Source organism: Onychostruthus taczanowskii, unplaced genomic scaffold (assembly GCF_017590055.1).
Source record: "Onychostruthus taczanowskii isolate IOZ18803 unplaced genomic scaffold, ASM1759005v1 scaffold1, whole genome shotgun sequence".
NCBI classification, from domain to species: domain Eukaryota; kingdom Metazoa; phylum Chordata; class Aves; order Passeriformes; family Passeridae; genus Onychostruthus; species Onychostruthus taczanowskii.
Genome location: NW_024496525.1, coordinates 10,253,986 through 10,270,476, shown reverse-complemented (window position 1 = coordinate 10,270,476; position 16,491 = coordinate 10,253,986). Strand labels below are relative to the sequence as shown.

Here is a 16,491-nt window from a genome sequence, read left to right as displayed (position 1 = left end):
TCTTGTTTTCTCATTCTACTAATTGATGTTAATGTTTAAAAAGGAGCAAGAATTCATGTTCTGAATCTCTGCTCTCAGATGCATGCTCCTTCATTTAGAGAAATTATGTTAGCCCATTTGAAACAGAAGCATCGAAGTTCTGTCACATGGTACATGCCAGTTGAGAGCTGTGAAAGGGATTGCTGAGGTACTGGCACTGATGTACACGTATGGTCAGCATAAGTGTGTCAGCCTTCAGGATGCTCTTCCTTCCCCTGACTGCCATAAACAATGTTTTAATATCTAGATTTCTGTCTGTGCATGTGGGAGGATGTCATAGCTGTCCTGATACCCACTTTTTAAAGCTTAGCACTCAATAAAGCCACATCTTCTGTTAAACAGAAATAATTCAAAATAGTTGCTTCAAAAATTGTAGAGATTTCGCAGACTAAGAATATTTATGTATTGAAATAATTATTTCCATCTGATTGTGTGCCTTACTGGTCTTCATCACAGATGTAGCCACTGGATTTTCTGAAGGTCCATATAAGAAAACACTGGTTAAAAAAGGTCAAAAGGGCTGTTGTGGTTTTACACCGCCTGGCAACCAAGCAACATGCAACCATTCACTGGCTCCCTCCTTCTCTCCCTCTGGGGAGAGAATCAAAAAAATGGAAACACACGTAGGTTAAAAAGTAAAGAGCAAAGGCTAGAAAACTTGTGGGTTGAGATAAAAGATAGTTTAATACATAAAACAGAAGTCATGCATGCAAGCAAAGCAAAACAGGAATTAAGTCACTGCTTCCCATGAGCCCACTGGGAGCATTCAGCCATCGCCAGGACAAGAGTTACTTGGGAAGACAAATGCCATCATCTCCAACTCCAAACATCACCCCTTATTCCCTTTCTCCCCAGCTTTATATACTGATCATGATGCTACATGGTTTGGAGTATCACTTTGGTAGTTGGGGTCAGCTGTCCTGGCTGCGCCTCTTCCCAGCACCACCCCTGTGAAGTCCCTTCACAGCTGGGGTACTATGAGAGCACAAGAAGCAGAAAAAGCCTTGGCTCTGTGCAAGCACCGCTCAGCAATAACAAAAACATCTCTATATTATCAGCACCCTGAAACACAGTCCCACAATAGTCACAGGGGAGAGAGTTCACATCAGCCAAAATGCACACAGCAGGGCTGAGGCACCACCCCACAGTGGAAAATCTGCAGGTGCCCAGGAGATACGGCCTGCACCATCTCAGGCAGAATTTCTCAATTTGAGAAGTCACAGAAATAATGCCTCAACACCAGCTTTTCGAACCACGACACAGAGGGGGCTTGTGTAGGGGTGGAAGAGTTGGCTGCCCGGCATGAGCCATGTCCGGAGCCTCAAAGGGTGGCTGCGGTCGCTCCTGATCCTCTATTCCTCCAGGCGGCCGGTACCCCGTGGAGCGGGGCCAGCGGGCAGGGGTTTGGGGCCAAATCCGGAGCACAGCCGCAGGGCCAGGAGGAGACGAGCCCCGCCGGGGAAGGGCGAGGGAACCCGGGCGCCCCCCAGCACGGGCAGAAAGGCAGGGCTGTACGGAAGGGTCACCCCCAGACACAGGCGGAGGCCGCTCCCGAGACGCTCAGCGCCCGCTCGGAGCGGGGGTGGCCGCCGAGGGAGGGGCGGGGGCAGCCGGGGCCGCCCCCCGGCCGGGGCTGCCGTGCGGCGGCAGCGGAACGCGGCGGCCGGCGCCGGTTGCGGGCTCGGCGGGGCCCGGCCTCGGCCGGGAGCGGGGTCACGGCCCGGGCGGTGCGCTCGGCCCGGCTGTAGTGCGGGGAGGGCGGAGGAGCCCGGGCGCTCCCTGGGTGCCGCGGCCGTGGTCAGCGCTGGGGCGGCCGCGGGAGCGTGCGGCGGCAGCGGAACGCGGCGGCCGGCGCCGGTTGCGGAGGGCCGCTTTGAGGCGGGCACCGCGCGGCGCGGCACGGCGCCGGCATGAGGGACCTGCCGCCGGGCCCGGGGATGGAGAGCGACATCTTGGACGCGCTGGAGGCCTTGGGGTAACCGGGGAGCAGCGGCGGCTCCCCCTGCGAGGGGCGAGGGGCCGCGGGCAGCCCGGCTGGGCCCGGAGCGGCCCGCCGCAGCCGCGGGCTGGCGGGGCAGCAGCGCCTTCTGTGGTGCCTGCCCACCTCCCGCGGTGTGCTTCGGATGGTACGGGACAAAAACTGTGCGAAATCTGGCTTTCAGTTACGTTATTCCCAGTACTCCCAGGCAGTTAGTTGTTACTGTTAGGAGGCGGTTTCACCAAACACTTGAGTTAACACTTGAGTTCTCAGGCCTAATTACATCTGAAATTTGTGTTGTTGTTTTTTTGGGGTTTTTTTTAAAGGGAAAGTGAGAGATCAGAGTGTTTTCACGCACACATGTAGAAGTGCCTGTCTCATATTTTCTGACAAACTCTTTTGTATATAAATGACCAATAACTTTTTGATGTGCTTAAAAAAAAGAAGTCTGAATTATTCCTTGATGAAAGTAACGTAGAAAGATTCATTCCTTTAAGTGAATGTAGTTACTAACCAGTTTACAGTAAAATAATTTGAAAATATGTATATTTTATGTTATGCTTGCTTCTTATTACTAATGTTTATCCATCTGTGCAGGTACACGGGTGCCCTGTTGGAGGAGGAGGCCCTTAAAAAAGCAGCAGAAAATGGATTGTCTTCACCAGAATTTTTTGAGCTTTGCATTTGGTTAGGTTCCCAGATAAAGTCACTTTGTAATATGGAAGAAAGCATCACTGCAACAGATGGTATATCAATGTTAATTTAGTATTTGTTCAGTGGATTTAGAGCCATACTGTTCAGCTAATAGTGAAATTACAGTGTTGAAGTTTACAAGTAAGCTGAAAGGTAGCCCAGCTCAGACTGATATTTGTATATATGTGGCTCTTGGATTAAGATCTTCTGTTCTGAAGACTGTTTCAAAAGGAAAAAAGAAGGTGATTTGAGATGGTTTTAGATATACATAAATGTGAAAAGTACATTCATGCCTGTAATCCTATTTTGATGGCATGAATTGCAGTGCCGGGTGTGTTCCGGCTGTTGGTCCAGCACAGTGCTGTGGTCAGCACCGTGTGTGGATACCTGAAGTGCTTGGTAGTGCTGCCCGATTGTTTCTGCCCGAGGGCTGGAGTTTGGATGAGACTTTATATTACTTATGTTTTTACCAAAAAAGTAGTGGAACTAAAACCAATCACTGAAAATAATGGGCTCATGACTCCTGTGACTTCTTCATCAGAAAATTAGGTGCATGGACACGCTATATAGTGATATAAACTGTTCACTTCCTACTGATGGGCATTTCTGTTCATGTCTTCACAGACTGCTGTAGCATTACCTCATTCAAAGCATGAGTTCAAGATACTATTAGAAGGCATATCTTCTTGTATATAGGACTTTTTAAACAAAAATGTTACTGGGGTAGTAGGTGGTTAATACTGGGTAGGTAGGTGGGCTGTTGAAATCTGCAATAGACGTGTATGTTAAAAAAATTAGATTGCAGTTTGATGTTTCTGTAACAAGCCATTAATTGTGCATTTATTTCCTTAGGAGTGAAAGATATAGAGAGCTTCCAGCTTGAAATTAGTGGCTTTCTGAGAGAAATGGCTTGTCCGTATTCATCACTGGTGTCTGGAGACATCAAAGACAGATTAAGAGAGAAAGAAGATTGTCTTAAACTCCTTTGTGAGTAATAATCATTTTTCCCATTTATAATACAGTATTTTATGTGCATGCTTTATCATAACTGAACAATTTACACTGAAGAGTTCTTTGTGTTTTTTAGTTGATGTGTACAGTCATTACACACTAGCTCAGCATGCATCAACTCACTTGTGCAAAGTGAAAAATAGAGCAGCATTAGAAAGCTGTTCAGCAGAAACTAAAATTTCTTTTAAAAGTATGGTGCAACCTACTGAGGCTTCCTGATCCCTCTCTTGATCCAGTTGTTCCTGCTCACCTAAAGTGAGACCTTGCTTCCTGTGTTTGTGAGAGGTTTCAGGGCAGCTTAATCAGAAATTATGCACAATCTGAAGGTGCTGAAAGCAGACTTGAGAGAAACAATGTCTAAGTGTAAGTTGGACTTGGACAAAGGAGTGGCAGCAGGAACCAGTGTGGTAATATGAAACTAGCCAAGGAACTTGGGATCTGGTGGCAGAAGGAAGTTGAACAGTTAAATGCAGTGTGTAGACTGAAGGTAGGAAGTCAGGTGAGAGGGAATTGAGGTAGAGAATGGGAAGCATACTGACCTATTCAGAAGAGAACTGAGAAAGTCTCCCTTTTATCACGGTTATCTTGCAAATGTAAGATATTGTAATGTATATCTTGCACAGCAAATCACGGTTATCTTGCAAATGTAAGATATTGTAGCTGTACTGAGAATGTGGATGCAGAAATGCTTAACTGTCTCTAAATTGCTGTTATGATGCTTTTCTCTCTAGTATTTCTAAGTACAGAACTTCAGGCTTTAAAGATATTGCAGAGCAAGAAAGTTAAAGGCTCTCATTTGGAAAAGCACAGTGAAATTATTCAGGAAGTGCAAGCTATTTGTGATGCACTGGGTCTGCCAAACTCCTCATCTTCTGGTATTCCTCCCTTGTTAACCAGTGTGGAACAAAAGGTATGGACTTTCACATTTTCTCACTCTTGCTAAACTGTAAGCGCTGTCCCTGTAAGCATTCATTGTAGAGCTAAGGGCCCAGCAGTCTCACCCATAAAAACCCTATCTGATAAGTGCAAAAGAGTTTTAAATTCTGAAAGCCAGCTTAGTGTTTTAAGTTAAACTGTTTTAGTTATGAGGTGAAGTATTTCAGCATTTCCCTGAGGTTGCAATGTACCTGATCAGACATATTTGCCATGCAAGTTTAAGGTATAAGTTTTCCTCTTACCCATTCAAAATGCTGTAGCAAGCAGAAAACTTTGGGTAATAACTGATTGTGCATTTATGTACCTGCAGTCATTTCTGGAATGTATTTAAATTTAATATCCAAAACTTAAATTAGTCCTTTTGAGTTTATTAATTTCTTAATTGCAAGTGTGGATTTGTTGCAGAAGAGGATGAAAATGCCTCAATTGCCATTATTCAGTGAATAAGGCAATTTAAACCTTAGTCAGCAAGACAGTTCTTTCTGTTGTGTCCCTCCAGGTTCTAACTCATTTCACTGATGTGATCCTTAATCTGATTTCCTTACTGCAGAATGTAAATAGGCTCTTGAGGTGGAATTTATCTTCTCTGTCACACAGCTAGAAGTTTTGCTCTTCATCTCTCTCTAGTGTTTGGGGACAGAGTGACTGATCCCCTCTGTAGGGTAGAATAAAAACTCCCTCTGCTTCTGAGTCTTTAAATTTAATAATTTTACATGATTGTGCTTGTTTTTTTTCATTCTTCCTCATCAACAATTGGGCAGTTGAACATTCAGAGATTTTGGGGAGAGGGCCTATTACTTACATGATTTTCTTACATCTGTCTTCAGTGTGACAAGACAAAACCTTTAATAGGTTCATTTATAAATGGCATCACCCAGGTGCAAGTGGAATTGCCTATTCCTACACTATCTGTGCTTGGTCTCTTTAGTTCTAAGGAAATCTTTATATTCAGTAAATGTTTCTGAAGGGATGAAGAAACAATTCTAGCACTGTTTTGGGAATGAAAGTGTCAGAGTTACAGCTGATGACTGATGGCCTGACTGTGCTGATCTCCCTGTGTGAGTGGTAGCTGTGTTTACATCCATCTGTGTTCATAGGCTGCAGCTATGGCCTGTGACCTTCCTTGCTTAATTCCTTGCTTCACTTCTCTGGTGCAGATTTAGTTTCATCCCATGGTAGGGACAGGACTCCAGTTCTGCAGTTGGGGTACTGCAAGACCAGACCTGGAGCATCAGTTCCTTTACACGCACATAGTGATATAGAACATTTTCTTTGGGTTATTGGACACCTGGTGTCTGCCACCTTTTGCAAAATCTGACATTTCCTATCAGACAGCATCACGGGCTTGAATTGTGCATGGTGTTGCCATCCCAGTTTGTATAAACTGTTACCCTTTCAGAAGTACTCAAACGAGCAGAATCTGAGAAGTATTTTATCTTTGGTTTTGGTTGGTTGGTTGTTTTTTTTTTTTTAATTAATGCTGCCTGGACTATTTTCCAGTGGTTTTCAGGTCTGCCAGTTCCACAGTGGTCATACCATTTGTACTCAGTTCAGAGTGTAGAAAGGTGACAAAACCAGTTCATTCATCTTCTGTGACTCCTAATTAATAGTGTAATCTGTTCTCTGTGTGTTTCATCCCTTATGAACAAAGGATTTTTTCTTACCTTGCAAGAGATTTTGTAGAATTTCTGCAATGTGTTTACTTGTCCTTCATCCATTGCTTTAATGTAGGAGAAGTTTGGAGTTGGTTTGATAGATGACAGGGTTAGAGACCTAAATTTATAGGTATAGCTGCTTTAGAACAGTGGTGCCACCAATTAAAGTTCATTGGTTTTGTAAACATTTTTTTAAGAGCACCGTTTTGTTACTTTTTTTAAATATGAACACAGAAATTCACTTGAAATGATACATTTATTTTTCCAAATATGTTTTCGGTTTTGATTTAATTAGATTCTGCATAATATTGCACTGTTGATGTTTAGTATTATATCATTCATAATACAGACTTGCATACCAATCTAGTATTTTTATTTAGTGTATCTGCAAATGTATCTGCAGCATTTCAACATGTCTACTCTTTGTCTCTGTCTAGCATCTTCAGCATTGTCAGTAGCTGTGGGAGTAGTTCTGAGAATAGTTTGGCTGTGCAGCAGCAACCTACCAAAGGCCAGATCACACACTGTATTTTGGTATGGAACATTAGAACATTTATTGTTTTAAGTGATTTTGCAGTTTATTTAAGAGTTTATTATAAAATCAGGACTGCTTTCTTCATTCAAAATGAGTTTTATAGTAGCTCAAACTTTGAATGTACAATCATAGCAAGTATCTTTTGCATCTCCTGTAATTACCTGGGTTAGTGGTTATCAATATACCTAAGAAAATGAGAGATAAATTGACAGCCTTCTATCACTAAGTGTATCTTATTATACAGCACTGAAAAACTAATAGTAATTAGTTAATTAATTTTTAAGTTGTTTAAGATGCTGTTTCCTTGTGAAGTATACAAAGGGGGAATCTAGGAGTCAATCTGAATTTTAATGCCAAAACCTCCATAAATTCTAAATGAACATTGATGAAAGATTCAGAAAAGTTCATGCCAGTGTTGTGCTTTGTAACTAGTGCTTACATCTGGCTGTTTTCCAATCAAGATGGTGTGAATTTCACACCTAATTACAAAGTGACATTCTAGTACTGTTTATTTGAAAAAACTTCTAACGTGATATTATTCAAAAGACTTCTGAACTTTTTTGGCCCACATTATTAAAAGTACTCTGCTACTTTTCACATATCAGTGGAATAAAAAGAAGCTACAAAAGGGCTGCTGAACAAACTAAGTCAAAATTAAGCTAACATAATACTTAAGTGAAATGTGAGAAGAATTTTTTTTTTAATATTTGGGTAGAAATGCTAGAATTTATTATTATTTAAATTAATGTGTTTCATTTAACTGTTGATCTGTAGTAATTTTACAGATGTAATGGTGCCTGGACAGTAAGGATTAATGTTACTGCAGGGAACAAGACTGAAGAGTTGTCCTGTCTCCAGACATCAGGGTCAAACAAAAATGTATTTGAAGTTAGATAAATACTGAATTTATCTGCAGGTATATGAAAGAGAGGCTTAAAAATATTTTGTGCTTAAGATTTTGGGTGATCTCTATGCAGCTGTACAGTATGACTGTACACCTTATGACTAAGTAAGGCAACATTCTTTCCTCAAATTTAAATTAATAATACGACACCTGTCCACAGGTCAGGTTTTTTCAAAATCTCAAAAAACTCTGGAGGTGCATACATATATGATGTTTTTCTGTGCAAATGGTGTTAAATGTAAAAATTACTGCTCTGTTTTGACAGAAGATGAGGATATTTAATAAATACATTGAACAGGGTAATGAAATGGGAGCTAATTTTTTTTTTCAGTTGTACAAAATTACAAAACAAATAAGGAATGTCATGTTCAATAAGGATACACTTTATTTGTTAACAATAGAATAACTGTTTATTTTTATGCAGCAGATTTTAATTTGGTTGTTTTTTCTCAAGCAGATCCAATGGCTTATTTGTTTTCATTTTATATTTAGAGACTGTGTGAACTCCCAAAGCAATCCCATACATTTTTAGTGTTACCAAGGTCTTTGATTACATGCTATGTCAAATAGTCAAACATACTTGTCTACATCTAGTTTTAATTATTTGGTTTTATTTTTACACCTGAATGTGTAAAAACTTTAGGATGATTTGACAATTACAATTTATGTTACTTTGAGTATGTTTTCACTGCTCTTTTATCAGGGCACTGCATTTGGTTTTGTTGCCACTTATGTATATAGAATTCTTTGTGGGTTGTGGTGAGTTTTTTTAACTCCTACATATCCTTCTCAATCCAGGGCAACTATCATGTGTGGGAATACAGGTGATAGCATAGATTCTCACATCCATTTCCTCACATCCTTCTTGTCCTCTGGCAGACTGTTGTGTGCCAGAGTTCCTGTGCTCATACCTCTGTCATCAGTCATGGCTGGACAATGTATTCTGCAGCTGTAAGGCAGCTCAGCTTGCTTCACCATTATAGCTGTAGGATTTCCCCAGGAGCCCTGCTGGTGGGAGTGAGGAGTAAGTAGAGATTCAGTAATCTGAATATGACTTCACAGTGTGTCAAACACATAGACCAGTTCATGAGTATAGACCAGGTCATCGGTGAAGAGATTGCTCCTTAACTGTTATTTATTAGTAAAGCTGTGCTGGATAAAAATTATATAGGTGTTCTCTGACTTTGAAAGAAAACATTGCAGAAATTTGGGGGTAGTTTCTCAGTCAGTAAAGGACTGTTTCATTTAGCTGCTCTTGTTTCTTCTGGTTCTGATTTTCATTGATTATCTTCCTTAATTGTTCTCTCTAAACTTCCTTTCACTTTTCAGTTCATGGAAATTAGGAGTATGCAGCAGTGATTGACTTGTGATGGCAGAATGTGTGGCTTTTGTGTGTGGAGCCCATTGTTGTGTTTACCTCTTAGTTGTCCTTGCAGCTGCAAACTTAAAATCATTCTAATCTCTAGGTAGTATTCAGCATCACTGGCTTTCACAATCTAACTGTAAATTACATTGAGAATTTTTCATTTTGCTGTATTGGTTTTTGTTTCAGCAGCTGGTCTCATTTTGATAGACTCTTTCTTTCAAACTTTGAGGTAATATTTCTGACCACAGTGGTATATGAAGAGACATCTCTTGCCCCATAGAATTGTTAATTCATCTGCTATTCATTCCTTCTTCTATACTCATTACTGACTGATCTGTTCATCTCTTGTTGTCATACTGATCTTACTCTATTGTTGATTATTAACTTCTGATTTTGATCTTCAAGCATTTATTTAAATTCAAATGTAGTTTGTGCTTAGGTGCATTTGCGTTTTGGAGTGGAATATGGCACTCTGTGTGTGCTTCAGTTAAAAAAACTGGCTACATGCAGAAGACAGACAACCTTGGAGTGTTTTGTGTAAAGAAAAAGGTTATAGAGAAGCAGGGATTATCAGAGAAAGAGTGTTGGGATCAGTATGGTACATGGAACTGAACTTCACCCCTTATTGTAACCTCTTTTGATACTAATTGAATATAATAACAGGGAATATTACACTAGATTGCCACTTTTCAGATACTGCTAGGCTGTCTTTTCTGATGGAGTCAAAACAGTGTTTTCCCTTAATTTGCTCACTGCACAATATATTTACCTTTTTCTGGGATATTGTGTTTTTAACCTGCCAGAGTGCTGCCCAGCAGCGATGTAAAAAGAAAGAACAAAAACCTTAGTTTTCACACAAAATTTGAGACCAGATTTTTTTTCTTTATATACGAAAAAAAAAAAAAAATTGAGATAATTATAAAAATCCTGCCATATGAAAGTTGATTTAATAAGTATTTCTTTTTAAAATTAACTAGGTGCTCCAGAATTTGAATTTTGACTTCTGGAATTTTTTTCAGAGCAATCATTAGAGATTATATTTCTGTAACATGTGAAGCTCAAAACTGAGCTTTGAACCATGCCTTTGTGACAAATGTAATGTAAATGCCTGTGTGCCCGCATGAAGTCTTATAATCCTTGCAAATGTATCTAATGGCTGTCCCCAGATACAGGTTTTACTGTAGATCATGCACTACCTTAATCCTCCCTTGGACATACAAACGAAAATTAATTCTAGTTTTACTCATTTTGCTTGGTTCCCCATGGTTATTTACTGAAGCAAATGAAGATGTAGTTCACTCCATCAGACTGTACAAAACTTGAACAATAATGTGCATGCAGTCAACTCCAGCTGAAAAATCAGTTGGATTATGTTCAGGCTATGTACAAGTGTTGTGGGCATTCGTGGTAATGATTTTAGAAGAGCTTTGCCGAAGGAAGTTCACTCAGGAAGAGGAGGTAGAGGTTTCTTGTGATGAGAGAGGAGAATACAGTGGTGTTTGGAAGGTAGAGCATATTTCATCTCTAATTATTGAGGGCAAGAAATAGTGGAAGAAGTATAAGCAAATTTGATTTGGAGTGAATGCAAAAGTTTTAAACATGACGTTAGCTGGAACCAGTTATAGGATTAGAATAAAATTAATGAGAAAGAATGACTGCATGCCTGTCATATCTCCTTCCTTTCTTAATAACACCCATCACCAGATTTTTTTGTAGCCCAGTGTAACATTTGGCAACAGAAGTCCAAACTTCCAGTTGTTGACGTTACAAGACTTAGTAGTAACTAAAATGAGTAATTTAGCTAGTCCTACTTCCTGTATGCATTTGATAAATTTGCTGTATAACTATTGTTCTGTTAATGGGAGGACAAGTGATGTGCCATAAAATATTTTTGTATAGAGGCTGGTCATCTTACAAAAGTACTCAGGAGTTCTTTTTATAGTGGATCATAAGCTAGAAGATGTGTATCTGTTTCGTGAGTCTGCTAAAACAAACATGCTGTGTGTGATCTTCCGAGTAGCAGAATGAGATTGTAACAAATTTTGCTGAAATAAATCTAAATATCATTTGTGTTCTGAGATGTATGTGTTTTTTTCAGGTGAAGGACATTCTCTCAAAAGTTAAAAATAACCATGTGGGGAAATCACTGCTGACAAAACCTCTGAACTCTGACCAAGTGGTAAAGTTTCTCCATTTCTTTTCAGTATTTACCAGGATGGTCAAAATAAATGTATATGGCTTCATTTAACTTTGCCTTTTTACAGTCACTGTTCTATTGCTGAATATTAATACTAAAATTCAGTTGCTAAATACTAACAGTGATAATCAGGTATTCTTCCAGAACTGACATTACAAAACAAACCTTGTGTTGATTCACCCATTGTTCATTTTCAAATCATTTTGTACACGCATTCTACTGTAGCATTACATAGATGCTGTGTAGTTTGTAGTGGTCACCTCGGGATAGACATCTTAGTTTATGGATGGGGTTAAGTTTGAATTGACCTCTATAACTTTATATATTTGTCTGTTTGAATTTCTTATTGTAACGCTGCAGGAAAGATTGGAAAAGATCAATGATGCTCTTTGCAGTGAGTACGAGTGTCGACGGCGGATGTTGATGAAGAGGCTCGATGTGACTGTGCAGTCTTTTGGCTGGTCTGATAGAGCAAAGGTAAACTCAGTGTATTTTTTGCTTCCTGTAGGTGGGAGTCTGCTACTGTTCCCCAAGTCTTCCTACAGAATATGCATGCCATGTAAATACACAAATACACTTCCATCACTGTTACCTTTTTTCCCACCTGTTCTCATCTCAAGTTGTAATATCTAAATCCTAGGTATTGAGGAAGGGGATGGATTTAACCAGGCATGGCACAGTCCATCCTTTGTGACTGTTTATAGCTTCACAATTAGAAATTCTAGCATCCTTTGTTGAGGTTTATCACTTTAATTAAAGTTCCCATTTCCCTATTTTCTGTATCTAACACCCTCCAATGAGTTTACTAACTAGGAGGGAACCTCTGCACCTCATGCAGATGCTAAAGACAAATACTGGGCCTTAACATAGATTGGGTGTAAAAAGTGACTGTTCATAAAGTCTGATAGGTTACAATGACTGCCCCCTATCTTGGATTCTACTAGATGAACAGCTGTTCAGTTGAACAGGTTATTTGAATAGTAGCTTGTGTGAGAAAATCACACAATTGCTTGTAATCCTTCCAGTCACTAAAAATTCCAAAGCACACCTCTGTATTTGTTCTGCTGGTATTGCTTTTATTGTGATAATTTCATTTGTACTGTTTCCTAGAGCTCTGTATATTAAAAAATAGTAGTGATATTTCCGAGCTGGAAATATATCTTGTTTGTATCCCAAAGAGTAGGGAGATAAGAAACACAAAGTTAGTAATTTGATGAAGACACATGTGAGAGAAGCTGGAGGCAGATGTTTTTGTTCATTAGGGACAAGATCAGCTTTCCTTCCAAAGGTTTCTTTAGAAAGCTTAGGATGAATAAATCTTAAAACTTGGAAAGCTTACTGGAAGTATGGATTGTTACAAGTCTTCGTGACATCACAATTTGTCATTGGCACATGCGGAATCATCTGCATGAAGCTCACTAAGTATCACTGGAACACAAGTCTTGGTGCTGCTGTGCTGCTTTGGAGTAGCTCACTGTTTAATTTCTGAAGGGGTTGTGAATGCTTTTATCCTGCAAGAAAGGAAAAGGGAGGTGTTTTACTCGGAGAAGCCAGGAGATGTCCCTACTTGTATAACTTCCTTACAGCTGTACCAATACAATGATGTATCTTCAAATTTAAAGTATACTTCTAAAATGTAGTTGATGTGACTGATGACTAACTTAAGCAGACTAAAACTTTGTCACTTGCTCTTGTTCCATAAAAGCAATGAATGCCCTTTTGAAATAGAACAATCGTTTAAAGAGGTTTTTGATGATAAAGTAGTCAGATGATTCGTTTTCCTGTCTTATAAAGACTGTTGAAATATATGCAGTTACAGAAATAACCAGGTTACATACTAATTCAAAATAACATACTGTTTTAAATCTTTTTTTTCCCCTATTTCTCTTGAAGGAAAGAATTATGTTAATCACTCAGTATCTTTGAGAAGGTTTTGGGGATTGAAAATGTTCTGACATTGATGTAGTTTAGAGATGTTTATTCTTTTTAAGCCAAGAGACAAATTGTTGTCTCATTAAAATTTGTTAGCTTGCCTTTTTTTCCCCACCATTAAATAGATATTGATACGTTTCTCTGCTTTTGATGGTATGGGTTTTTGGGGATTTTTTTTGTTTGTTTGTTTTTTTGTAACTTGTTCAGCCTCCAAGAGGGCTAAGTTCGCAGACTGAAATGGGTTCACAAATGATGGAGTAATTACCTAGCAGAACAGTCTTGTAAAGGTTCAGCATGTATTGTCTGGTCTAGCCAATATTAAATGTTTTATTTCACTCTGAGGGTCATTCTAGATTTTCCCAGAAAGTATTCATTTATTTCTGCTAAATAAATGAAGCATCAAAGCATGCTTGTAAAAAATCTAATGTTGTCCTCTTCTCAGTCTCACTTTTTCGTGGCTTGCAAAATTGTTTTGCTGTATTTTCAGGTTTTTTCCACAAATTTACTTTATGTTGAAGCTGCTCTGTTTTCATCATGTTCAGAAGCAATCTGTTGAATATGGCTATGTAAAGCTCTTGAGAAAGCAGTGTGGACTCCTTAAGTTTTAGTCCGTAGACATGTTGGAAGACATTGAAGAATCTGATGCGAGTAGATAGAGAAGTTTCTTTTGTACTGGTGCTAAGCATCAATTAAACATAATCAGCAGCACTTTCTGTGTAATACCCCCACCAACAGGAAGAGAACTGGTGATAACTGGCACTATGATTTGTAATATAGTTTGTATTTCCAGAAGCTACACCTCACCTTGTGTTCAGATTGAAACTTACTGAGACCAGCACATGGTTTATAGTAAGTCTGTTGGCGTGTTTGCTACCTGGCAAGTAAGTAGTGTTTGCTGTCATCCTTCAGGTAAAAACAGATGAAATAGCACGGATCTACCAGCCCAAGCGCTACGCGCTGTCTCCCAAGTCCACCATTACACTGGCTCACCTTCTTGCTGCTCGCGAGGACTTCTCCAAGATCATAAGAACCAGTAGTGGATCAACACGGGAGAAGACTGCCTGTGCTATCAACAAGGTATGCTTTTCTGGCAGTGAGAAATGGACATGGGCATTTGCAGACCTCTCAAAAGGAATGAATTACACTGGTTTTGCTTGGTACCTTAATTTCATTTTTTCCATTTAAGAAAGGAAGGTTTGCAGTATTCTGGTAAACATTGCAGAAAGTCCTTTTTTTGATCTTCCTAGACAGTCAGTCATGCAACAGGATGAAATAGAGTAGTGTAGATGGGGGGGGAGTGTATATGTGAGTGTAGATGACCTCTTGAGTTCAGGGGAACTGCACACGTCAAGGATGCATGTAAGTGTTTTTGTGGTATCAGTTCCTGAACTACCTTGCCAGGATATTATTGTTTGGTTTGTAAACCCACATCTCTAGCTCATCGGTGTGTTATAAATCATGAAAGTTTCTGTAGAAATGTCATTTTGCTGCAAAGTAAAATTACCTGGTTTGGCTGCAGTAGTGAATCGACAGTGCTGCTCTCTTGTATGTGATAAAAGCTGAAGCTTGTAAGTAGTGACGTGAGTTTCACCAGTCAAGTGGTGACTAAACCTGATTTCATTGATCCTGCATTTACAGGTTTTTCTAATGTTTTTTACCTGATTTAGATACTTTAATATGTTTTGATCCTTAACACTCTGAAATTTCTTAATTATTATAGGATTTCAGAGAAAGGTGGGTTTGTTTTTTTTTGAGAGGACTTTAGTTGGAGTGCCTGGGACTAATCAGGGAATGTTAACATTGATCACACGGAGTTTAGGAAATTCGAAAGCAACAACAAAAATATCTACTTGGATACATCTTTGTTTGTCAAAGATGTTTGTTTTGTTTAACTCTGTCCAGTGCAGTTTCTCTTTTTATACACTGAGTAATACCTGCCATAGACACGATGCCTTTTTTTTTTTTTCCTTTTCTTGGAAGTGTTACTGCAGCCTGTTGCATATTTTGTTCATTCTTGCTGTTCACTGAGTGTCAGTAGTTTCTAATGTTAGGCAAACCGGTGTGCCTTTGAGAACTGCACATCAGTTTGCCAGCTGTTTTTTTGGTTTTTTTAATTGGCTGATTAGGTTTGAACCTGAACTTTGAAATTTAAGTAGAAGAGCCACATCATAAGGAGTATAAATTTATATGTGTATTTGTATATATTGTATATGAAGTGTGTATATTGCTTATTGCAATAATACTTCAGGTGTGTGGTGTTCTTCATAAAAAAATTAACAAAAGTAATATGAGCCAGCTAGCTGCAGTTATTTCTGTTTTAGAGGTGAAAAATGAGACCATTTCCAGAGTTCTGTTGTGGTGTTACAGGGACAGGAGATAGTGATTCTACTGTCAGGCACTGCACTGAGGGACCAAAGTTCCGGAAAACAGCAGGCAGCATTTCTCTGTTCACAGGAGAAAATCCTGTGTCTCTTCAAGTTAGTACTACTGTTTTTTAACTCTGAAAATGACCTTTTTTTCCATACAGGTTCTGATGGGGAGAGTCCCTGACCGTGGAGGCAGACCAACAGAGATTGAACCACCTCCTCCTGAAATGCCTCCATGGCAAAAAAGACAAGAAGGTGGTGGAAGAGGTGGCTGGGGGGGCGGTGGTGGTGGAAGGGGTAACTGGGGGGGTGGGGGCGGTAGAGGGGGAGGAGGAGGTTTCAGAGGTGGTGGAAGAGGTGGGGGAGGCTTCCAGGGTGGAGGAGGCTTTCAAGGTGGAGGAGGCTTTCAAGGTGGAGGTGGCTTTCAAGGTGGAGGTGGCTTCCAAGGTGGCAGGGGAGGTTACGGTGGCAGGGGAGGCTACGGTGATCCCTATGGTGGAAGGGGAGGGGGAGGATACCGAAGATACTAAAGTACTGTAAATCTTAACAGAGTAACTGGCAGAATATAGTGGTGGTGTTTACTGGTACTAGGAATTTAGATATGTTGACTTGGGTTTAGGTTAGAATTAAGTATGACCATATGAGTAATTTCATTAGACCAACTGATATTCTCGCTGAGTTCTTTTAGTTAACTGAAGTTTTATACTAAAATCCGATGACTGAAGTCCTTGTTTTTCATTCTGCTTATATGGTGTTTTTTATTATGTAATTTTATTTAAAATAAGTCTCAGAAAACTGAATAAAACCCTTTCTAAACAAACAAAAATATATTAATGGTCAGACCTCTCTGATTATTGCATGTTGCATGTCTACTCTCCT

At 39.7% G+C, this 16,491-nt stretch overlaps 1 protein-coding gene across 2 annotated transcripts; it reads left to right on the top strand.

Annotated features, from left to right (window-relative positions):
• Positions 1-1,537: 1,537 nt before the first annotated feature.
• Positions 1,538-16,432, top strand: FAM98B (family with sequence similarity 98 member B). 2 transcript variants are annotated; one of them, XM_041400394.1, is made up of 9 exons: positions 1,538-1,676; positions 1,862-2,014; positions 2,615-2,763; positions 3,563-3,697; positions 4,453-4,631; positions 11,216-11,296; positions 11,675-11,791; positions 14,156-14,323; positions 15,774-16,432. In XM_041400394.1, the coding sequence occupies exons 2-9, from the start codon at positions 1,950-1,952 to the stop codon at positions 16,140-16,142; spliced, it is 1,263 nt and encodes a 420-aa protein (XP_041256328.1). In that variant the 5' UTR covers positions 1,538-1,676; positions 1,862-1,949; the 3' UTR covers positions 16,143-16,432. The 2 variants fall into 2 exon arrangements, with proteins under 2 accessions (XP_041256328.1, XP_041256339.1); XM_041400405.1 differs by lacking the exon at positions 1,538-1,676 and having other exon boundaries at positions 1,747-2,014.
• Positions 16,433-16,491: the final 59 nt, after the last annotated feature.